At 39.2% G+C, this 23,589-nt stretch overlaps 4 protein-coding genes, 1 long non-coding RNA gene and 3 other non-coding genes across 8 annotated transcripts; 6 read left to right on the top strand and 2 right to left on the bottom strand.

The window, feature by feature from the left end:
* Nucleotides 1-134: 134 nt before the first annotated feature.
* mrps17 (mitochondrial ribosomal protein S17) lies at nt 135-2,349 on the top strand. The gene is made up of 3 exons (XM_088616056.1): nt 135-278; nt 715-855; nt 1,218-2,349. Exons 2-3 carry the CDS (start codon nt 733-735, stop codon nt 1,524-1,526), a joined length of 432 nt encoding a protein of 143 aa, XP_088472182.1. The 5' UTR covers nt 135-278; nt 715-732; the 3' UTR covers nt 1,527-2,349.
* Nucleotides 1,416-2,850, bottom strand: LOC148643527 (uncharacterized). Its single transcript, XR_015929054.1, has 2 exons — nt 2,718-2,850; nt 1,416-2,563 (listed from the first exon to the last, which is right to left on the bottom strand). It is a non-coding gene; the product is annotated as an uncharacterized LOC148643527 (long non-coding RNA).
* A 240-nt stretch (nt 2,851-3,090) lies between these two features.
* Nucleotides 3,091-10,752, top strand: nipsnap2 (nipsnap homolog 2). The gene is made up of 10 exons (XM_088616053.1): nt 3,091-3,249; nt 4,426-4,565; nt 4,783-4,828; nt 5,618-5,712; nt 6,255-6,325; nt 6,758-6,898; nt 7,245-7,276; nt 8,350-8,444; nt 8,776-8,859; nt 9,347-10,752. The coding sequence occupies exons 1-10, from the start codon at nt 3,140-3,142 to the stop codon at nt 9,409-9,411; spliced, it is 879 nt and encodes a 292-aa protein (XP_088472179.1). The 5' UTR covers nt 3,091-3,139; the 3' UTR covers nt 9,412-10,752.
* Nucleotides 10,319-16,176, bottom strand: psph (phosphoserine phosphatase). The gene is made up of 6 exons (XM_088616055.1): nt 15,982-16,176; nt 14,938-15,093; nt 14,573-14,707; nt 14,271-14,416; nt 13,472-13,620; nt 10,319-11,891 (listed from the first exon to the last, which is right to left on the bottom strand). The coding sequence occupies exons 2-6, from the start codon at nt 15,075-15,077 to the stop codon at nt 11,781-11,783; spliced, it is 681 nt and encodes a 226-aa protein (XP_088472181.1). The 5' UTR covers nt 15,078-15,093; nt 15,982-16,176; the 3' UTR covers nt 10,319-11,780.
* Nucleotides 16,177-16,948: 772 nt separating this feature from the next.
* Nucleotides 16,949-23,550, top strand: cct6a (chaperonin containing TCP1, subunit 6A (zeta 1)). The gene is made up of 14 exons (XM_088616051.1): nt 16,949-17,211; nt 18,033-18,096; nt 18,500-18,634; nt 18,820-18,993; nt 19,088-19,191; nt 19,393-19,503; nt 20,102-20,261; nt 20,635-20,717; nt 21,294-21,390; nt 21,840-21,987; nt 22,100-22,233; nt 22,324-22,426; nt 22,607-22,679; nt 23,190-23,550. Exons 1-14 carry the CDS (start codon nt 17,075-17,077, stop codon nt 23,260-23,262), a joined length of 1,596 nt encoding a protein of 531 aa, XP_088472177.1. The 5' UTR covers nt 16,949-17,074; the 3' UTR covers nt 23,263-23,550.
* LOC148643524 (small nucleolar RNA SNORA22) lies at nt 18,224-18,355 on the top strand. Its single transcript, XR_015929126.1, has one exon. It is a non-coding gene; the product is annotated as a small nucleolar RNA SNORA22 (small nucleolar RNA).
* On the top strand, nt 20,396-20,527 carry LOC148643523 (small nucleolar RNA SNORA22). The gene has a single exon (XR_015929127.1). It is a non-coding gene; the product is annotated as a small nucleolar RNA SNORA22 (small nucleolar RNA).
* On the top strand, nt 21,073-21,206 carry LOC148643522 (small nucleolar RNA SNORA15). Its single transcript, XR_015929132.1, has one exon. It is a non-coding gene; the product is annotated as a small nucleolar RNA SNORA15 (small nucleolar RNA).
* Nucleotides 23,551-23,589: the final 39 nt, after the last annotated feature.

Below are 23,589 nucleotides of genomic sequence, written 5' to 3'. Positions count from 1 at the left end.
GCCATTGCATTTTTAAGTTATGATGTTGCTGTATGAACATGATATAATGTCCCATACCGCGTATTTATGCTATGCGTCTGCATACAAATCTCGGTTTTGTTTTGACATTGTTCAAGTGTCGCCTTTCCCCTTCCGAGGTGCCGTAGTTTCTGTTTATGGCGTCATCATAATGCGCCGCTTTATCACAGAAGGCATGGAGAAAGAGATTTCCGAATTCCTGACCTTCATAGTTTAATCGATTTTCGTATTTTTGCTAATACTCTGTCTTACATTTTAGGGTAAGAAGTTCCGTATCTGGGAGACATTTTTTCAGTGTCTTAAAATAGATCATTGTCTTCTAATTTTGAACATGTGCTTGCTATAATACACTTTGTTTACGCGAGCTAATTTTGCAATAGATTAAAAATGTATATCTTTTGCAAGATATTTTTATTCAGAGTTAAGCATTAGCTTAATCTAAATCACCTGTAGATTAATCAAATTTAGATTATACATTTGCTATATTATAGTGAAATGCTTAAAACGCGCTTACATTCGTTATTCTATTATGTATGTGATACAACAATAGTGCAAAAAGTTGTTTTTTATTATAAAAAAGTGTCAGTGTAGGCGAAGGTATCGTTTTTGCTGCTGGTAATTTTCAGTTTTCGTACAATAAAGACCTTTAAGATCCGCGATGGTTTTGACCTTTTGCTGATTTTACTTTTCCGTAAGGTTTTGAAAGCTGTCAGAATGTCTGCAAAACAAGCCTCAGTCCACGCCAGATGGATAATAGGCAAGGTGATCGGAACCAAAATGCAGAAAACCGCAAAGGTTCGAGTGACAAGACTTGTATTGGATCGGTATCTGATGAAGGTAAATATTATATATTTGAATCTGTTTGATTTTGGCGACAACTATCGCAAAAAATCTGATGTCTACAAGATAAAAATGTTCTATCTATATATGCCAGTCTCAGTTTAGCAAATGCAGGGATATTGTTTTAAATGTGTAGAAAAAGAATGAATGTACAAACAAAAAAAAAACAGATTACAGAGTTGATTAGATGTGGATTTAATGTGAATTAAGTTAAACTAGTGGATATAATTCTAAATAATGATGTACAAATTCTGGTATTGTAAAGAACTTGCATTGACAGTTCATAACAGTTCATAAACTGCTGCTTCAAAATGTCCAATTTTTAACATCAGATTTATGGTATATCATGTCATTCACAGTTCTACAACAAAAGGAAGACTTATTTTGCACACGACGCTCTGGAACAGTGCACTGTTGGAGACGTGGTTCTTTTGAAGGCACTGCCTGAGAAAAAGTCAAAACACGTTAAGCATGAACTTGCAGAAGTTGTGTATAAGGTTGGGAAGGTTATAGACCCACTCACTGGGAAGCAGGTTGCTGGAAGCCTGTTTTTGGAGCCCCTCTCAGACTCCACAGAGACTACCGCTGAATCTTTAACCGAGAAGCTCCAGGAACTGAACATCACAGCAGCATCAAGCAAAACTCCAGAGAAATCTTCTGAAGTCTGAAAAAGTCATTTTAAAAATAAACTTTTTTTTTGCAATGTGTCATGATGTCCATATCTGTCTTGATCGATTTTTGTTTTAATTTAGTTTTTTCAGATGTGAAAATGTGTTAGCACATTGAAAAGTAAATCAAGGAACAAGCAGAGTTCATTCCAACAGGAAAAGTAAAGCAGAAAGAAAAAAAATATTTGAACTGCAGTCTTTAGGTTTCAGAAGAACTGTCTCCTCTCACTGTGCATTTGTTTTGTTCTGTAAAGCACTCTGAGTAGCCACTTTTAAAGGTACTATGTAAAATAAAGTTTATTATTATTTTATTATAGCTGAGGAATAGGGTATGATGAACCCTCATGCCTGAAGAAGATTCCACAGCTAAAACAGTTTTCTTTTGTACTTGATTCCTTTGAAGCTTTCTGATATACTGTTGTGCAACGCCACTGCTTTAATATTTAGAAGTTAAAAAATCAATTGTATAAAATGTACCTCTATGGAATCAAGATTCTTTGATTAGCTATTAAATAAAATTGCATCTTTTTTAATGTGAAAAATTTGGAGCACTGCGATTGTACCCTTGAGCAAGGTATAGTAATTTACACATGCTGACCCACTACAGTATATAGCAAAATTATATAAATCGGTATTCTCCAGATCGTCTTTATAAATGAGAATTCTCAGTTGAGTTATCTGGTTAAATGATGCGCTCGGAGCTACAGTAAGCTTTTTGAATTGTAAATATTACAACATCATTTTTTCGGGACTATGCTGTACAGTAGACTTACTCTCCTTGGCACTCCCATGTCAAATAAATGAAATGATTTGAATATTAAAACCTTTGAAGAATATGTATGTTGCACATATAAAATATGTTTAGTGAATTCCCTACATATCTGATGGTTTTGGCAAAATAGAAAATCAATTTGGGTTGGAATACAGAATTGTCAACATATAATTGCGAGGTTGATGATTTAAGTGTTAACTGCATTGTTTATATAACATTGTTTTCTCCATTTATGGGAATACTGTATATGATATAGCTATGGAGCCTTCTTCAGGTGTGAACACCTGAAGAATGCTCCACGGCCGAAACGTTGTGTTCTCCTTCATTTTTTCAGCATGGAATAAACCTATTACTTGTTCCTTTGCAGCCTACGCATGCTGACGCAGCTACCCACCTTAACTATGATAAAGCTAGGTTACTAAGGGAATTCCCTGCATGTTATTAGCACAACATTACCATTGTAAATTACATTTCTAATTTTAATTTAAAAAGCTTTTTGAAACATTAAAGGTATTTCTAGCTTCACTTGAGTCTTGTGATCTATATTTTAACAGTTACACTTCGAACGTTTTATTCTCTCTTCTTAGTCCTAATTGCACGTGTTCAAAACATGATTACCTCGCAATCTTAACACCATTCCAAAATGTGAGGTTGCACCCTACGGACAGTTACCATCCGTAAGCAAAACAAGTCTTTTCTTGGAGTAGCGTACCGCCAGATTTGCAAGATGAAAGCTCAGGACCTTAGACATCACGTCGATTCTTTGCATAAATTGCCTTCACTGCCCTCCAATGGCTTTCCTGATTCAGATAATCTGTTACGTCGTTATCAGTGGCAGGAAATGCTCAGCCTGAGGAAGATGGCGACTCGAGTCCTTCGGAGTTTGGGGGCCGACCTGAATCAAGCAAGAACTAGGGTCCGAGCCCGAGGACAGCTCGTTTTCGTCTCCAGGTTCGTCTCTTTCCGCGCAGTTTGTAATAAACATCGCGGTGTTTTTTTTCTCTCATACTAAAGGTGCTCTTTCTGCGTGTTTAGGTCCATGCTTTTTTTGTGCAGCCGATGTCGCCGCCCCCTCCAAACTGTAGTGTAGGTTGGGAAAATAATGCGCTTCCACCCCTGTTTGGGCTGTGTGCAATTTGCGCTGAGATATAAAAAAAACAACAACGTTTAAAACTTTATCTTAAAGCAACAGCAGTTATACTTTTGGGCCTCCTGTTTCCTTTCGTTTCCCTTTTTAATATTGACCTCGAAACAGGCCGACTATCTCGCAGGAAGTTTTTGTCGGTGGTGTGCCTGCAGTTTATCCAATTGCAGCTCAAGGTCATTATAAATGTCTTTGTTTACTGAGCATACATGGTTACCGTTGTAAGGAGGGCACTGACTACCATTTTTCTTTGTTTTCACCGTTAATTATGTGATTGACCTTGACACTTTTTTTTTTGTCAACGCAGTGTTTTCTGCGTGGTTTATTCAGTGTAGTACTTAGGCTTATGTGATATTTATTTTTAGTTATGCCATTCTTTCTGATTTATCCGGACATATGTGTATTATTTTTAGATTCAGTAACACCGATTATGATATTGGACGTATTCCCATTTTATAATAACATTGAAACACTATTCCGCCTTACGACCACTGTCGTCATACAGTATGTGTTCATATGCATAGAGTCTCTCCTCAGACCCAAAGCAAGGTTAGGCCCGGTCAGTAGCAACACTAATGACCTCCAAAAATGCTTATGAAGGTGGTGGTGGGGGGACTTTTCAGGCTATTTTTCTCCTCATAGACCTTCAGTATCCCTCATCACTATTAAGGGTGGGAAGGAGGCTGGTTATTTCAGATTTCAGTTTCTGGAGCGCTAATCAGATGTGGGCGATGTGCTTACAAGCATCAATCAACAGAGAGCTCATTATTCACTGGAGATCGAAATAGGTGTAAATGAACCTCAAGTTATATATTTTTTTATTTCTCCAACTTTAACGTAGCTTTTCTGGAAGTATTATATATTGCTATAATAGTATTTCTGCTATGGTGCACATGCACACTTTCAGGCGCGAGTGTATTAAAACTTGTGTAAAACCTGTCTCAGTACCAATGACATTCTTGGCTTCTCACTGTTGCCTTCAGAGCCCTGTCAGCGTCTACTAACAGGAATGGGGAGGACAGCTGGTTCAAGTCTCTCTTCGTCCGAAAGGTTGATCCGAGAAAGGACGCCCACTCTAACCTCCTCGCTAAGAAGGAAACCAGTAACCTGTACAAAATTCAGTGTGAGTTCCTTGCTCATCACTGTATTCCTTGCTATTACCAGAGGCAACAAACATCATGTTGGCAAGTTATTCTGAAAGGCTTGTTGTTAGTGTAATATATCAAGACCTTTTTTCTTTGTGAAAAGCCACAAGTAGAGAAAAAGTGGTGTTAGCTATTTACTTTTCTTAACTTAAGAGGAACACTCAAATTTTTGAATGTTTTTATTTTTGTTTCCAGTTCACAATGTAAAACCTGAGTGCCTGGATGCCTACAACAAACTTTGGTGAGCTTTCTGCTATCATTCTTGCTAAGCAAAAACAGGAACATCTGTATAGCTGTAGTTAAACTGAGCGTGATGGGATTTAATGTCATAGAGTGTGTTATAGCACCAGATACATTTGGAATGATTTATTTGAAAAAAAATAAAATGTGTGAATTTTTGAAAAATTTAAAACAAGAACTTTTGATGTTTCCATGAGCCAGTTATGAATTTACAATTTATTTGCAGGTATGAATATGCCTGATTTCATTCATTTATTACAAAGCTTCTTGGTGATTCATAACGGCAGACCAATGAATAATAGATCTTTATCCTGCTGTTTCACGGTGTTGGTAATTGTTCCTGCTTGTACCCACACAGGTAAAAAGCATGAAGTAGGCTAACAAATTTGAAAAACTCTTTAAAAAAGATGATTTGGAAAAATATGTGGATCATATTTAAATAAAGATTGCACACCATTTAACTTTACAGAAAGGAATTAGTGTGCCCTGGCATGTAGAATGCACATGGGAGCTCTTTATGAATATGGAAGCAGATGGTTTTGGCTTATGACTATGTAGGGGACTGTTTCCTAACTGAACAATCCGATGATCATAACACTAGCCAAAAGCACAATCGACAGCAAGGACTGTAAAGCAGCAGCAGCTGCAAGAAATGACAATGCAGTCACTTAAGATGCAGCTGAGGAAGGGGTCTGTCTGAGCAAGAGTGACAAAGGTGAAGGTGAAGCAAAAGCTTTGTGCCCGAGACAATGGCCTTTGAAGTGTTTGACTAATTTAACTCTCCATACAGCGAGGAGGTTTTGCCATCAATCCATGCAGATAAGCACTACCCCTGTGAGCTGGTGGGCACCTGGAATACGTGGTACGGGGAGCAGGATCAGGCTGGTAGGGGACAGCACCGGTACCCAGCATGCAATGTCTTCTGCAGTCTGTTTTACCAGTAAACCTACTTGTGCACTTGAATACATAATGCTACACCCCTTAGGCCACAATTTATTAGCTAGTGCTGTCCCATAGTATGACCAGGTCAAAATGTCATGCTTTGATTTTTCCAGGGGATTGTAGAATATCAGGTATAACTACTCCATCATGACACTGCAAATGAGCCCCTGTCTCTCAGCAAACTCGTACTGAGAACTGCTCTTTTGATAGAAAAGACAACAGCAGTTGCTTGTTTTTGTATGTCTGTGCTTGTCTGTATAGAGCAGTGCAGCTCCTGGTATTTGAAGAGGAAATAGTTCTGGGTTCCTTGTGCCTGTTGCTTGCTGGGATAGGCTCCGGCTCCCCTGCGACCCTGAATTGGTACAAGCGGCAACTAACAAGACGCATGGATAGCTCTTGGTTTACTAAGCAATACTTTCTCAATGATGTGGTCATAATGAAGTAACCATCAAGTAACATAAAGTGCTCTGCATTTTGTTTTCTAGTTCACCTGTGGAGGTATGAGGGAGGTTACCCAGCACTAACTGAAGTAATGAGTAAACTTAGGCAAAACAAGGTACTGGAGCCTTTCTTCATCCGTATACAAAACGTAAATAACGCCACTATTTTTTCAACTTACAATCTCTGAAAGGAAAAGGGAGAAACAGGCTGGTCTTTGCCAGCTTTTTGTGGCTTCATGTGTGATTTAAATTATTGATTTCAATATTGTGTTTGAAGCTGGGAAGAAAATATTACAGACTTCACAGGTATGGAGGGTTATGATTATTCCAGGTACTCACACGATCTTTATAGGTACTGCACATTGAAACAGGTGCACATTTAGAATTATGAGCTAGAATTAGCATGTGGCGCTTGAATATTAATTGATTTTCCCAGAGTTGAGTAAAATATTATTCTTGCAAACCACAATCACTTGTTACAAAAGCATAAAAGCTTTGATTGCGATATTATTGGTCGCTGGCCTCATATGAAAGTTTTCTCTCCCCAGGAATTCATGGAGTATCGGAAAGAAAGAGGGAAGATGCTTTTGTCCCGTAGGAATCAGCTGCTGCTGGAGTTCAGCTTCTGGAATGAGCCTGTACCCAGACAAGGTCCCAACATATACGAGCTGAGAACATATCAGCTCCGAGTGAGTCCTGCATCTTTCAAATCGTACCGGCAGCAAAGGCTGGACTCTTTTTGCATGGGATTTACAGCATCCTTAATCAAGAACCACACTATCAGAGCACAATGACTACAGAGGTTTTGGTATCCTGGTGTGTTTTTCACTTTGTGTTATATGACCTTCGCCGGTAATTAATGGTTAAACAGTGTAGTACTTCCCTCTTCAGTGCACATACATCATTTATGAAACACACAGGAGTGCTTGACAGAACAAAGTGTTTACTGATTTAATGGGTGTTGGCGAGTGATATTACTACTTTGAATTTCTTTTTTTTCGGCTAGATTTTAAAATGTTTTTCATATTTTTTCAGCCTGGAACTATGATTGAATGGGGCAATTACTGGTAAGGTTGTTTTTAATGGTTAATTTTGTATAGATTTGAATATATGTAATTAAGTTATTCTTCTCGGGAATAGCATGTGGGATAGCTGTCACCACAGTTCATTCATGACCAGTTATTTCCTTAAAAGGGTGGATGCATTTTTTCTGTGGGTGTATGTATACAGTATATTTGTTTCCTTTAAGTGTTTGGATTTTCAGAGTGTAATTATGCATGTGGTGACAAGTGATATACTTGTACTAGCCTTGCAGTTTTGGAAGTATTAAAATCTGGTTATTACCTCTCAACAGATTGTATAAGTGTCAAACTGAAGCTGGCGGCTTTCACAGGTTAAGGTTTACATTACGCACATGTAATTTTTTCCACAATACTTGTTTTACTGCTTACATTTGATTGATTTGAAAATTGTAATAATTCAAACTTTCATAAATAATCTGCCTGGATTAAAATGGAATGAATTTTGGAATCACATTGATTTCCAATATTTTTTATTAAAATAAAAAATATCAATTGTGTATCTAATGTTTAATATAAACATTTTAAAAATATCAAATTCCCTTTCCTTTGGTTTCATAGTTAATTGTTAAGGTAAGATATTTTTATGTTTCAAATATAAAACTCTGGTTTAGAGATTTGTTAATTTAGGGTTTAGCAATAATATATACAGTATTTGTCAAATAGTTTGTTTTGGTATTTGGATATTGCCAAGTTGAATAAAGGTTCACGTCCGAGTTTGATAAATAAGGCTCTTAGTTACTAAAGTGTATTATAAATACCATGTAATGAATTAAATATCTGATGCTGAATTAAATTCTAATCTAAGAGCCCTAAAGACAAATAATGTACGACTATGTTTAAGCCTGAAGTCATTACAAATATTTCAGAGGGATACAATTTAGCTGGTTGTGCCTTTTGTGTATTTTATACTAATTTATCTGTGAATATGACAAGCTGCCAGCTTGTAACATGGTAAATCTACGTTTGAAATGCAGTATATGTTCTAATTTATTTTCTATGCATATGCATTTATAACTCTTTGCAAGTGGTGCTTTTGACAATTTTTTTTTTCTCTGTAGGGCTCGGGCTATCGGATACCGCCAGAAAAACGAAGAAGCGGTCGGAGGGTTTTTCTCTCAAATTGGAAACCTCTACATGGTCCATCACCTTTGGGGTAACGAAGACTCAACACACGTACTCAGAGACGTTTAATGCAGATGTGTCTGGAGGGTTGGTGTGTTGGCAGCTTTTCATTCCATCTCGGATTATAACGCACTAAGCAGCTAGTGAACTGGTTAAACTGGCTTAACTGACGCATCATGCACCTGCTCCTCGAGGGCTGCGGCATTCAAGAGACCTAGAAAACCTGCAGGCACACTGCCCCTCCTAACCTAGGACTGAACACCCCTGGTCTAAAGTTTACACGCTTCCTTGCACACTTACAATCGCACACGATTCAAGCCCCGAACTGCATTCCTAGAGCTGCCTTGGTCTTTTGGTTTCAGCGTACAAAGACTTGCAGACGAGGGATGACACCAGGAATGCAGCCTGGCAGCAAGATGGTTGGGATGAGTGTGTATATTACACAGGTGAGCCACATTTCTCCTTTGTGCATCAGGTACAGGACCCGTGAACTCCACTGCCTGTAGTAAGTGAAGATTTCGAATGGTGTTGTGCACTGCCGGGATCGTGTAAAGAATCCTAACAATTTCACATATGCATTCCCACTATGCTTTACTCATGTAAAACCTCACATTTTCAATTGGCTTTTAAATCCCAAAGGAATATAAAGGAGTGATGTATTGCTGTTGCAGACTTCACAGCTGGTGATCAAACAAATGAGGTTAGAATCCTTAAACCCTACAAATCTTGCTGAAATCACCAACAATCCATGTACCACTGCCACTTCCTTAAAGGAAAAACTATTTTCTAAAGCTCTAAGAAACTTAGTGTGAGATGTATTGCTGTATTTAAATTTCCATAGTTTAACCCATGGTAAATTTAGGGCAATTGTCTGTATGTCATGTACTTAATTTACACACTTTATTTAATGATGTTTTTCTTTTCTTTTCCAAGTTCCTCTTATCCAACATATGGATTCCAGGATTATGATTCCCTTGAAGATCTCGCCCCTTCAGTAGGTTATGAAGTACCTCCTACAATCCCGAAGAAACATTATTAATAAAAATGACTCAACAATGTCAGACTCCCGACTGCTGTGATCTAAAATCGGTTGTAAAAAAAGCCCACCTCCCTCTACTGACGTTTTTTAGTTTTGTTTTTTAACCTGAACCAGAATACAGCATCTGGTACTTTTAAAAATTTTGTATCCAAAACCATCTGTAGTAAGATATTTACAAACAAGACAAAAACATCTTCAACAGTGAATGTGTGGCATAAACACCAACAGTATCCACTTTACAAGAAGGCTTATGTATTTACAGTAGAACTATAACCTCTTATTATTTGGTAGGGCCTCCATTTGTATTATCAATGTATTATCAATCTTGCAGACATCTATATTGTGCAGTCCAAATTGAAAGGACCAAATTTAGTTCATTGGTAATTGGCATTAATGACCACACCCACTTTTCTTTTGTGAGGAAATGTTTTAAAATTACCTACTTCTAGGGAACTTCTACTTCCCTAAAACTGTTTTAACCACCCCCAAACTGTAATGCACCTCAAGTATAATACATAATTCATTTTGTTGTAAAAAAAGTATTTTATTAAACTAATTGGCAGGGTACAAAATCATCACTAGTTGACGTATTATTTATCCCAAATTTAGTTCCATCTTATACTGGAGGTTTAATAAGATTAATGGTTATCACTATAAAACAATTACATCATCAAAACCATTAAAATGTAGATGTTTTCAGCAGTAGAGATGTACAGTGGCATCTTTAGTTAATTTACCTTTTATGGTTAGCCTTTGAAATTGGAATCATAGAAGATTTGGTTTCTGACAGATATTGTATTTTTTAGTTTTCAAATGAATGCTGGAGTGAGGACAACTGAAACCATGTTAAGCAGTGCTATTTGTGACGCACTGCTCTCTGTTCTGTTTTTTTAAATGAACCAATACATCCTAGTTAATTTTTAAAAGTACTTGAGTTGCGTATGTGGTTTTTTAAATTGCAACAAAGCTATAGAAACTGTTGACTTGCATTATCTACCCCAACTCCTTTGTGAGATTACAGACTTGAGAGGGTTGCCGTAGCGGTACTAAATGAAATGGTTTGTATTTAAATCCATACTGTGGATTAGTGCATGTCCAGATATTGTTAGTAAGAAGGGCTTCATGCATTGTATAATTATAACATTTGTTGGACATTTTGTGTACAGTTTTTTTTCCAGAGTTTCTAGTTTAAAAGCACTGTTAAAAAGTGATTTTATAATCAGAATTTGCTGTAACAGGCCTACAACCCAGGCACACTACTGTATAATTTACAGAAATTAATAAACTTTATTTGCAGTCATTGTGGTCTATTGATGTGGAACAAGAATGACTGTGTAGTTAAGAACAATAAGAGATATACTTGACTGGAATGCCTCACATTTCTTTGTTATTCCTGCAGTATATGATTATTGATATTATGTGATTAATAGAATAGTATTACAACTGAAAATAATTTAAAAATCAATTTTATGCTTTAAAGCATCATTAGTAGGTGTGGAAATAAATGCAAATTCAATAACATCACGCCACACACTTAAGCTTTTTACTCATAATAACGGGAGAAGGAGTATAAAGGGAATACCAAAATGTGGCTTAAAAAAGTCTCTAAAGTGTAAAAGTCCTAGTGTTCACAGTTGTCTATAGCATTAACATAAAAAAAGCAATACCTCACTAGGCGTTCACATGGAACAAGCTGATAACTCTTTGCATATGCATCACAGATATTCCTAAAGTTAAAACAAAAATTCTTGCATGGTGCAATTTGTAAACCCCTATTCGGGAGTGAAAAAAAGTACTTGGACAAGAAAACTGAATGGAAGACTTGTGTGGTTGATAGTGTAGAAAATTTATGTTTTAATGGATGACGGAAATAAAAAATGGACAGAACTGATACAAATATATTGATACCTGAACCACAAACTTGTACATTTAGCAGAAATGATTCAATAAGACTGAGTATACTAACCCAAAAAGGGTATCACATGAGCCACTAACTTTCCCCCCTCACTTAAGTGCAAAGTACAATATTAATCTATTTTGAGACCTTGTAGAAGATGGTATCACATTCAGCTTTTAATATTCAGTTACTGAACCACGCACTATAAAATGTTTCTTAGTTCAAAGCTACAGTACTCTATACAGTTTTTTCTATGTATAACAAAATGACAAATGTTGTCTGGAAAAAAACATTTCCAGGCAAAATCAGGCTTTGAATTCATAAAGGCACAAGATTGTGGGTGACCAAAGAGTGCTGATTGATAAACAAGTATAGAAATCTATTTTAAAAAGTGTCTGAAGATGCCCCTTTTCGTTCTTGTTCTCAGATCTTTAATTTTTTTCCAGTTCTTTAAGGAGCTCTCCGAAGCTTGTGACATACCACGCAGACTTCTCCTTCACCTGGGGCCTGACGACATTGCCCCCAAATCCAATGAAGGCATTCTAAAACATGGGAATAGAACACAAATCAGTATTTGTTAAAGTATACAAAGCATTATGGCACTTTTTTTCTTAATACAGGCTACTGTTTGGAAATTTCACGTAAAATGGGAATTAAGTCCCACAGTAACAAAACATTATTTTCATGTGATTTTTCTTAAGCACTTAAGACATTTATTTCTGAAGCATTAACGCAGACTTTTAGACCTGCGTCTAAAAATATGCTAGACCTGGGTGGACCATCGTTAGTTCTACTGAGCCACTGTCCAGTAGGAAACATTTCTAAAGACCACTTAAGCAGCTGATTTATGCAATTACTTAGTTTAGGAATCCTTTTAAATGAACATAAAACTCCACACAAAGACCACACCGTGCCATTCTTTATTTAACTGAGCCAACCTAAATGAAACTTGTGTTCCATGTCTTTACGAGTTGAGGCATTAAGAATGGCCTAGAAGAAGCAAGGCTGACCCTCATGGGGCGATTCCGTTCAGCGAAGTCAGCTCAGAGACTTACGAGAAGGGCACACGTGAGCACCAGTGTGGAACACGGATTAGAAGCGGGACACCCTAAGACCTTACTGACCCCAGCAGGAACACGCATACTGTATGAAGGGCACGAGACCGCCAGTGTGGATACTGGGACACGGCCGTTATGTCCCTACTTCTGTGCAGGGACGGACGAAATGGCATTCATTTTAATCAAACTGTGAGCGCAGAATGAAAACCTCTTTAAAATATTCTCTGCCGGCGTGCGCTTTGCCGCTCGAAAAGCAGCAACAGCAGAAAGCTTTTATATCGTGAGCCACGACCAGCTCACTGTCGTGTGAGGTCGTCCCAAGAGCCTTTTTATAACAGCGCACCTCGACTGCTTGTGCACCTTGTGTTCACACCTGCTCTGTGTCACAAGTGTGGTCCTGGAGGAAGGGCTTAGTCTTAGTCTAGAGCAGGGGATCTCTTCCCTTGTCCTCGGCTGGTTTCCATACCAGCTGGGCTCTTTCCTTAATGTGAATTCTTTACGTTCATTTTATTATTAGGTTAATTAAGGGTTCAATAATGTAACAGAGCTCACCTCGAACAAACATCAGCAGTTGTGTGGATCTCCAGGACCAAGGTTCGAAACTCCTGCCTTACATGTGGTAATATTAACTCAGGGGTATCTAGCAGGTCGTGTACATCACCCTTGTATGATATATTTGTAAAGACTTGAAACACAAGAGTTCTGATCAATTTGTTAGGCTCATTGGTTTTCATTTCAAATCATTTCTAAACTATTTAAACTGTACCAATTACTTCTTGAGAGGCTGAAATTTAAAATTTAATGGTGTTAATTACAACAGAACAGGTAATATTGAGGACAGATTCACAGTTATAAGAAGGACAAAACATCAAGGCTTTTAGTTAGAAAAATACAAATTTGAAACAAACTTTGCACATTCCTTCCTCATATTTTTAAGCAGGAGATCCTTGGTTGAGTTAGCTACTAGAAACCAAGCGCGCTAGATGGGCCGAAGTCGTGTGTAACCCTCGGTTCTCGTATGGAGTCTGTTTCTGCAGAGAGTAGGCGTCGAGGGCTGGACGTACCGCAGGAGGGCAGGCTTCCAGGTCTGTAGCGCCGTCCCCGATCATCACCACCTTCTGCAGCTCGTACTTCTGCTTCAGGAAACTGATCACCCTGCCCTTCCCTCCCGACTCGGCCGTCAGCTGCGTCTCGTCGAACCCCGCATACTCGCCTACAGAGGGGTGAGGAGCAGGGCTGAAGGTTGGCCTCAGCGTGTCTGATCCGAGCAGGCTGCCGAGCTTCCCAAACCGCGGACGCAGAGTCTTGTGCAGGTCGGGGGAACCTGAGGGGCTTACCGTCTTCTGATTGCTGTGCCGCCCAGGCTCTCGGTTACTGGACCCAGCTGTTCTACTCATTTAATTTTCTGCCTGATGGTAAGACTTCTAACCAGGCTCCAAGCAGCACTGAGTAAGCAGCATTTGATTTCATTACGAAAAATCCCATCTACAGGTACCTGTATGTCAAGGAAAATGATTATCCTCCTGTTTAACCAATTACTTAGATAGGACTACTAGAAAACACACTAGGCTCTCCTGGCACCTGTGGTGCAAGCTGGTGTTTTCTTGGATCTCTGCAAAAATAGACATCACTGGATGGACAAAGTATGCAGAAAGAAATCCTATTTGTCATGGCTCCAGACAATTTAGGACAATTTAGACAATTAGGATCTCGGGGAAGGTGGTTTCAACTACAGTCTTTTAATCGCTTGGCTTCCCAGAGCACAGCATCTCTCCAACTCTGAAGTTCTCCTTATTCTAAGACATGAACAGCATGGCCTTTTTGTTAAGGAATTGACGGCCAAACCCGGGACAGAAAACTCACCATTGAAGTAAAACTTGAGGCGGTTTGCAAAGACGTGGTCAAGGGGGATACCGAGCTGCGTGGCCACGTGCTCTACGAGGCAGCGGAAGCCCCCCGAGATCAGAAACACCTTCACGCCGCGCTGCTGAAGGCACCCCACCAGCTCCCTGGCCACACAGAAAATTCAATAACTCCAGGGATAGGCAAAAGGAGGTGTACAAACTGCATGATTTGAAGCCCAATATTTCAGTCACAAAGTTATAAAAATGGTTTGGCTATTTTGAAACCTTTGGTTTAAAGGAAAAATAACTGTATACACTTACTTGATACCAGGGGTTAACTGGGGAGGGTGGTCAGTCAGTAACTTGTTCACTTGCTCACGGGAGCATCTTATTATGGAGAGGCGTTCCGTTAAAGCTGTTTTAAAGCTCATTGAGCCACCCATAGCTTTGCGGGTCCTGAAAAAACACAACATTGGTCAACAACACGTTCTGCTGGTCAAGCTCTCGTACGTTATGCAAAAATGCAAAGACTGATCTTGTATCGACGAGACATCAGTTTTTAATTCAGTCCCTCAGTCGGGGGAACTGGGAGAACGTCGTGTGAAACACTGAAATGTCACGCCATTAACATTAAGTTGACTAGTTTCGTGATAACTTTTTTTTTTACAGTGAAGGTGTGTACCTACATTTCTGTGACTGCATCCCCGACACCGCAAAATTTAGCCAGTTCATCGATGCCCTCTTCCTTGATTACAGTACTGTCCACATCGAAACACACGGCGTCTGCGCTGCAAAACAGTTCCTTCGTCTCCAGGAGGGTAGTCATGATTTTCCGAGATGTTCTGAAAAAGTCAATTTCGTTTATTTAACTACAGTACGAAGCTGAAGAGCTTTTAAAATGATATCCTAAAATACAACACAAACATTCACTGAACATGCAAGTACGTTGTTAGGAACTACGCAATTTTGGCGAGTTCAAGGGTTAAAATATAAAAAAAATATTCAAATAGGTTAGTTAAAGCGTTACTACCTATTAAGTTTAGCAAAAAAAAAAGCAATGCGTTTTTTTTCTTAAAGTTCTATAGTAAGGATTTAAGATAAGCCATTCTTAAATAGTCCCAACTTCAATTAAGAAGAGACCATAACTTAATTAGTGCAGAAGCCACATGTCTGAGCCTCTTTCAATTAAATTGCAGAATTCATCACGAGATTAATACTGTATGCCCCGCATTCTGAAGACATGAAAGGTCACACAATTTCATGTCACTTAATTCTCGCCTGTTAGGACAGAAGTAGGAAAGTCGAGAATTAAAATACTGCTTGCGAAAGCAAGCCTCGCATTTTACACAGCCGCCGCTTGCTGTCAATGATATCTTTACAGACTGTTACGGCTAAGTTCTGAAGCTGAAGTCTCAATTTCATGATGACCCAAGCAATGAAGATTGCATCATCTTCCAAAGAACCACCTGAAGACCGCGATCTTGACAGGCAGTTGACTCCCCACTGTAACAGCACACAGTTAAGACTGCAACCACAGCCAACTATTCAACTATTGAATTCATGGGCCCTTTACGCACGTACTTATTTAACAGTATCATCTTGTTTGGCAACATCGGACCAACTTGTTATTGCACATGTTTTAACTTCACCTCAAAACACGTATCGCGGGGGAAAATAAGGAAACGGCTCTAAATTTAAACCTAATGATAGCAATTATAAGGTCTCTTTACCTTTATGAACCCTGTCCAGTGAGTCTGTGTGAATCGCCGCGCTCCCCAAACCCGCCCGCAGTCCCGGACAATCCTGTCTTGGAAGCTGAGAAGGCGCTCATTGAAAAACAGCAGATGGGTTCCTCCAGCCTGTCAGATGCAAGGACATGTTCGTTTCAGCTGTGCAAGTACAATGAGCTGGGAGTCGGTCTGACCAATTCGGGATCAGCTGAGCGAATCGCGTTACAGAGTTGCGTGAGGCGACCGCCTCCTCTGGGCGCTGGCTAACGGTGAGCATTAGCAACAGTAGTGTGTTGAGTAGAACCGACCAACCTAGTGTATACAGCAATAACGAAAAACACGAATGGCCGGGTGGCACGAAGCACATAGCTACAACCGCGGATTGGCATGATTTCCTTGTGTCCTGAAGAATGCATTTTTGAATTTCGAGTCGCTAAATGGAAGATTCAAATCCTGTATTATGCGTTTATTCCATATATTAATGAGTGCATTCGTATAAACAGTTACAAATCAGTTTTGTTTTTGCCCCAGCCTTGTGGACTAGCACACGTCGTGAGGTCGTGTCTTGTCACAATAAAGACTCTTTTTTATGTTTCGCTATTTCGATACAAGGTCGCGTGTGGCGGCTTGCACAATACGTTTTAAAACCGCACAATCTGTAATGGTATATTGTTAAAGGTTCTTAAAATCAAAAGGGGCCTATAACTCTGGGTTTGCCTTTTCGTTTTCTTAAAAATCACTTCAACTTGCACTTGAGATTGTTCTTGTTTTAAAACGTTAACCATAGAAATTCGTGGATAATCAACCATTAAGACGCAGTACAACACAAACCCTGTAGAAAAACCGGAGACGCTCCAGACGTCTTACGCATGCGACGCAAATGAATGGCAAGAACGTTAGCCAATAAAAATGCATAATAGGAGGGATGGCCATTGCTGTGCACCAATCACCGACCCGGGGGCGGTGCTGAATAAAGGCAGCAAGAGAGTTCTAGAAACCGGCAGGGGCCTATTTGTGCCGTGCTTCGTAGCTGGTAGCAGATCCGTCCCTGCTTTGCTGCGGTTGTGTCTAGAGCCGGCTGTATTTTGTCACCATGACCGCTGTCAAAGCCCTGAACCCGAAGGCAGAGGTAGCCCGTGCCCAGGCAGCTCTCGCTGTTAACATCAGCGCTGCCCGCGGACTTCAGGATGTGCTGAAGAGTAACCTGGGACCCAAAGGCACAATGAAAATGTGAGTCGTCTTTTTTTTCCCCCTAATTCATGAGCCGGGGTTGGATTCTTTGTTAGGGTAACTGAGCACGGCACTTTTAATTTGGGCTTTATAAAGAACTCCGAAGAGTTTCATTACCTCTCAAGAGACGTTTCTCTGCTCTCCCTGTGCACTTGCATTTTCTGCTGTTTCATTAAGGACCCGAAATTTGCAAGAGGCCTAGCAACGCAGGCGGCGTAACTGTCGGCGGCTTTTGCGGAGTTTGCGTTCCACGTACGTTACTTCTTCTGAAGGGGCTGCGCTGCACTTTCACAATATGAGGCTTTTAACTATCTTATAAATCGGTTTATAAACTGTGCAGCTTTTATGACAATATCCATGAAACTATTCGGGTTCATTTCTTTTGATTGTAGTGTCTTTTTGGTTGGTTTTTATTTTCAACGTGCGTACAGTATTTGGCTGCCGCTTGCTACGAAAAGAGCGTAAACTGCAGGAGAATATGCCTTGCGTAGCGGAGGCCGAGGCGCGGCAGCAGTGGGGGTGGGGTAAATGGCGCACACGTGGGGCAAAAAGAGTTGTCTCATTCAAAGCTGCATTTGGCCGGATCTTTATTCTTATGGCGGTTTTTGCCCCATCAGAGAAAAAAAAAAAGATTTCTGGCGATTTTTGTTTTTTCTAGTTACAGTAACTGTTTCCAGATGTGAATTCTGTCACCCGCAACCAGCGACCCGAGCTAAACTTCCATATTTAGTTTGGAAGGCTAAATATGGATATTAAAGTAAATATATTTCATCACAAGAAATATATGCATTGGTAATGATTGTTGATGTCTTTCTTTGTAGGCTTGTGTCTGGTGCCGGCGATATAAAGCTGACCAAAGATGGTAATGTTCTGTTGCATGAAATGGTAAGGGAAACGTCTTCATTATAAACTTTTTTTAATTACTTAAACTCTGCGAAAAGGTTCGAGTTGTCAACCAAATTGGTGAATAAAGTAAGGTAATGATCAGCTTTTAGTTTAATGTATTCTGATGTCGCACAGTGAACACCCAAGTGTGCTCTGTAGCTCCTTTGGTTATCAATCTGTGCTAAAGAAAAGTGTGGTTTGTACCTCTGCATCCAAAGAGTCTCATTCTTTTAGATGTATTCAACGGACCAGTACAAATGGAAATGGAACAGCACGTTAAAAATTTGGTGTGTGCTTTGTACACTACAAAATACATAAAAATGATGAATTTAAGATTTTTTTGTTGTTGTTGATCAGATTAGCTTTTGCACACTGACCACTTTGCATTCATTTACCTCTCCAGCAAATTCAGCACCCAACAGCCTCTTTGATTGCCAAGGTTGCTACGGCTCAGGATGACATCACAGGAGATGGTACAACTTCCAATGTGCTCATTATTGGAGAGCTTCTGAAGCAAGCCGATCTGTATGTGTCAGAGGTACGTTCTTCAATCTCAGACCGTTTTATGATCCTTAAGAGATTACCTCGTGTCTAGATGGTTTGCCATTTAGATTACCTCGTATTTAAAACTGCAAATTTAACTTTTTAGTCACCAACATTGAGGCACCTCTCCTTTCTGCCAATTTAAAGTTTCTTGTATTTTGGTCTTTTCATCATTTTCAGGGCCTGCATCCTCGGATCATAGCTGAGGGATTTGAAGTAGCAAAAGAAAAGGCTCTTGAGGTTTTGGAACAAGTGAAAGTAACCAGGGATATGGATAGAGAGACTCTCATCAGTGTTGCTAGGACTTCTCTTAGAACCAAGGTCCACTCGGAGCTTGCAGACCTCTTGACAGAAGTAAGTTGTTTATTATTTATATTGTTTGTCTTAAGTTGTTTGTATTGGCACATGGGAAGAACAGATTATTAAAGTGTTTTTTCTTTCTTTACAGGCTGTAGTAGATGCAGTTCTTGCCATCCGGAAACCAAATGAGCCCATTGACCTCTTCATGGTTGAAATTATGGAGATGAAACACAAAACAGATAGCGAGACAACGTGAGTAATCCTGGAAAGTGTTGGACTACTGGAGTCGGTAATTAGCTTGAGGAGAACTAGTCACTGTTCTGCCACCTAGTTAGGAAAAACCATTAAGTACTTTTGTAAATCATATTTAATTAAGCCCCTTTGTAAACAAGGGTGTCATAACGGTGAATGTTTAAAGCAATCGTGGCCATTTCTGTGTTGTATCCTGTACAGCCTGATCAGAGGTTTGGTGTTGGATCATGGTGCTCGGCATCCAGATATGAAGAAGAGAGTTGAAGATGCTTTCATTCTGACTTGCAACGTTTCCCTGGAATATGAAAAGACGTAAGTAATGTTTTGTGGAATATCTTGGGACGAGCATGATCAAGATACGCTGAATGTTATGGGTATCGTTCTGCCTTTGCTTTTTATTGCTGTCCTTCAGGAAAATTGTTGCTCCTACTGATCTGTTGTAGGGGTCTACACTCTTGGTCCTGGAGGGCACCTACCCTGCAGGTTTAATAAGTAACATTTACATCAAAGTCTAAATATTTGGAATACTTAAGTTGTGATCACTGAAGGATGATTTGTTAAATTAAGTAATCCAGAATTCTGTGAGACTTCAGTTCTCAAGGAGCAGAGCTCTAATTGAACAGATTTAGGAATAAACTAATGACTTACAGGTGATCTATAAGACTAACTAGATTGGGATTTTCAAGTACCCCTTGTGGACCTGGGGACCCCTTACCTATTAGAAAAGCGGTCAGATGCTGCATCCTTTTGGTTTCACTGCTGTTCCGAATCTTTAATCTGCATTATTGTGGTTGCGCCAATGGACCTGCATTATATATGAAGGGTCATTTCACTACTCTGCTGTGTCTTCTTTAAAATATTCTGTAATTTTCAGTACTTTAAAAGCCTAAGAATCCCTTTTTTGTTGCAGCGAAGTCAACTCTGGCTTTTTTTACAAGAGTGCAGAGGAGCGGGAAAAGCTGGTCAAAGCGGAGAGAAAGTTCATCGAAGACCGAGTAAACAAAATTATTGACCTGAAGAACAAAGTTTGTGGTGACACTTCCAAAGGATTTGTTGTGATTAATCAGAAGGTATACATCAGGCTTTTAAATGAATTGATTGGTTAATAGTACATAACTTGTCATTGTTTTTCACAGTTGTTTATTTTGTCACGTTCATCTTAAGTTAGAAACATATCTGCTTTGTTTCCAGTATGGAGGTTGTGTTGCACAGCGAACACCCATGTGTGCTTTGTAGCTCCCTTGGTCATTTGCCTGTGCTAAAGAAAAGTGTGGTCCTTACCTCTACATTGGAAGAGATTGTTTCTTCTACATGTATTCAGTGGACCAGCACATTTTAAAATCGCAATGGAAAGATTTCTTTGGAAGTCTTTATCTGGACAGTCGTAAGGTTGATTATATTTTTGTAGTGGCTCAAGTTATTTTTCACTATCTTTTTTTGCAGGGTATTGATCCATTTTCTCTAGATGCACTAGCAAAAGAAGGAATCGTAGCTCTCCGCAGAGCTAAGAGGAGGAATATGGAGAGGTATGTTGCAGTGACAGTTTACAGTTTAAGGTTGAGTTTTAATTTCATGTTGAGGATCTGACCAGTTGCATGAAAAATGAAAGCAATATTAAAGTATTCATTTTTGTGAATCTCCCTACAGCAGTTGAATGGTATATCTTGATTAAGTAAAGTACACGTATTTTAATAAATGTGACTTAAATATTTGTTGATCAAAGCCTTTTTTATAAATATGTAAAAAATCAATGTTCCTGTATTTTGATGGTTCTTTTAAAATATTTTCTTGTTTGCCTGGGCTTTATAAGGAATGTGTGTGTTATTGTAATTGTTGTTCACATAGGTATGCTTTGCTGAAGTTCTCCACTTAAAAGGGAATGCATGGCTGAATTCTGTAATACTCATGTCAGTAGTATATGCAGTCAGACACCATGCCAGATTATCATTCACTCTTTATAACACAGTGATAAGATCTTCAGTATCCATCTACTTTACGCAAGAGTGAATACAATCTGTATTATACTGTTTATTGGTATCCTGATCATCAAGATACAGCTGTTTGTAGCTGATTGTAAGTCCTTTGTTTTTATTTACTTTAAGGCTTAGCCTTGCATGTGGAGGTATAGCCATGAACTCTGTGGATGACCTAACACCAGAATGCCTGGGATATGCTGGTCTTATGTATGAGCACACACTTGTAAGTTTATTCAAGATTTTCTGTGCAAGTGTTAGATTTTTGCAGGTACACAGAATGTTTCTGTGTTTGTATTTATGATGTTATTTTCTCAGTCTCTTTCTCCACTTAGCTGTAGAATGTTGATCAGGCCATTGAAATGGAGCACCCAATGAAGTGATCATGCTGTAATCATGAGCAGATGTGTGCTATAATAAAGTTGAGCTACGGTAGCCTTTTTATATAGAAAAATTAACCAGCTATTTCTTTGCAGTTTCTTTCTGCTCAAGTTATCTAAAAGATTATAGCATTGTGTTTAAAGCAGTTAGATTCCATGCAAAAGAATAGATCACTGTTAGCACAAAGTGGGATGCTGTTGAATTATCAGTATTAATACCTATGAGTTGCTTGCTTTACTTGGATAAGATTGGTGATCTACTGAATGAACCACTGAAAGTATTTGTTTGCTATAGGGTGAAGAGAAGTTCACGTTCATCGAAAACTGTAGTAACCCGCGCTCAGTGACCCTTCTGATCAAGGGGCCCAACAAGCACACTTTAACACAGATCAAAGATGCCGTAAGAGATGGACTTCGGGCAGTCAAGAATGCTATTGAAGATGGTATGTAGTAACTGACCTTTTGCCATTTCTTCCAATTAGATTATCTAAAAAAAAAAACAGTAAGCTCTTTATGAAGCACAGTATGAACCCTGAATATAACTTCTGTTGTCAGGCTGTGTGGTGGCAGGAGGTGGTGCTTTAGAAGTAGCAGTGGCTGACGGCCTTGTGAAACACAAACCTAATGTGAAAGGCAGGGCCCAGCTGGGAGTGCAGGCCTTTGCGGACGCTCTGCTTATTATTCCCAAGGTAGATATAAATGTCTTCCGTTAACGCTTACTACTTATTTTCAGCTTTGTGCCGGCCACGGCTCTGATTCTCAACCTCTTTCCTTGGCAGGTGCTTGCACAGAACTCTGGCTACGATCCACAGGAAACCTTAGTGAAGCTGCAGACTGAGTATAAAGAGTCTGGACAGCTCATTGGTGTGGACCTGAACACAGGTAATACACTAATCCTCAAGGATTTAAAACGCTGACCCACTGCTTCTCTCATTGTTCATTTTTGTTTTGTAATACATGGAACTTAGAATATTTGTCTTGCAAACCATCAGGTTTGGTTTACACCACTGTCTGCATTCTGCAAGAAAGAGTTGCAATGAAGTGAACATTTTATTTTTAAAGGTGAACCCATGGTTGCAAGTGAGGCAGGTGTGTGGGATAACTACAGTGTCAAGAAACAGCTTCTTCATTCATGGTAAGGTCACGTATGCTGTACACTTCTGAGGGTTTTGCTGGGGAGAGAAATTCTTGGAGCTCTTAAGTACAAATGATGCAGACCTCTGATTCCTGTACTGAATTTATTAAAACTAAAACATTTAAGGCTAGTATAAAACACTTAGCCTGGAAATTTGTCATTTACTGAAAGGTAATTTTATTGCGAAGTTGCAGTGGCTTTATAGGCTGTTTTTGTTTGCCTTCTGAGCAGAGTATGATAGTGACTGATGGCTTAGTTCAGTGACTGTGATAAATAGGTCAGATTCTAAATATGACTTTGACCCTCCCAAAGTAAGTCTTTGAATCGTTCACTCATACACTAATTAATGTAGAGAAGATGGAAAATTTGATTTGTGAGCTGTATTTGGATAACTCACTTTGCTAAGTACAACTTCCTGTCCATAAAGATTAAGAGTAAGAGTGTTTTCCTTTTTGGGAGATTGACATGGCTTGTGTAGCTTTGTAAAATGCCTCTTGTCTTTTTCTACAGCACAGTAATTGCAAGCAACATACTTCTGGTGGATGAAATCATGAGAGCTGGAATGTCTTCCCTTAAAGGCTAATCCCAGGAAGAGAAGCAGTAACCGAGGCCTGATCCTCGGTGGATAGCTCACTCGCAGCACTTTTGAGATCGTCGGCATGATGCCATCAGTCTCAACTGATTAACAAAGAGCTGTAATGACGCACAAGGCGTACTGTCTGAGAAACCATTCACCCCAATCGAAACATTTCCTTCCAAATTAAACCAGTTTATTTATTTGTTGTTTTTTTTTTTGTTAATGGCACTGAACTGTACAGGACAGTTTTCCACTTTGTACCCAATAAAATTTTAGTTTGGCTCTCAAAACAAATCACCTGTGTGGGTTTTTTTTTTGTTTCTGTCTGATGGA

Source organism: Lepisosteus platostomus, chromosome 22, assembly GCF_059453375.1.
Source record: "Lepisosteus platostomus isolate fLepPlt1 chromosome 22, fLepPlt1.hap1, whole genome shotgun sequence".
NCBI lineage: Eukaryota > Metazoa > Chordata > Actinopteri > Semionotiformes > Lepisosteidae > Lepisosteus > Lepisosteus platostomus.
Note: the sequence above shows the minus strand (reverse complement) of the source record. Positions and strands in the feature narration are given on the sequence as shown.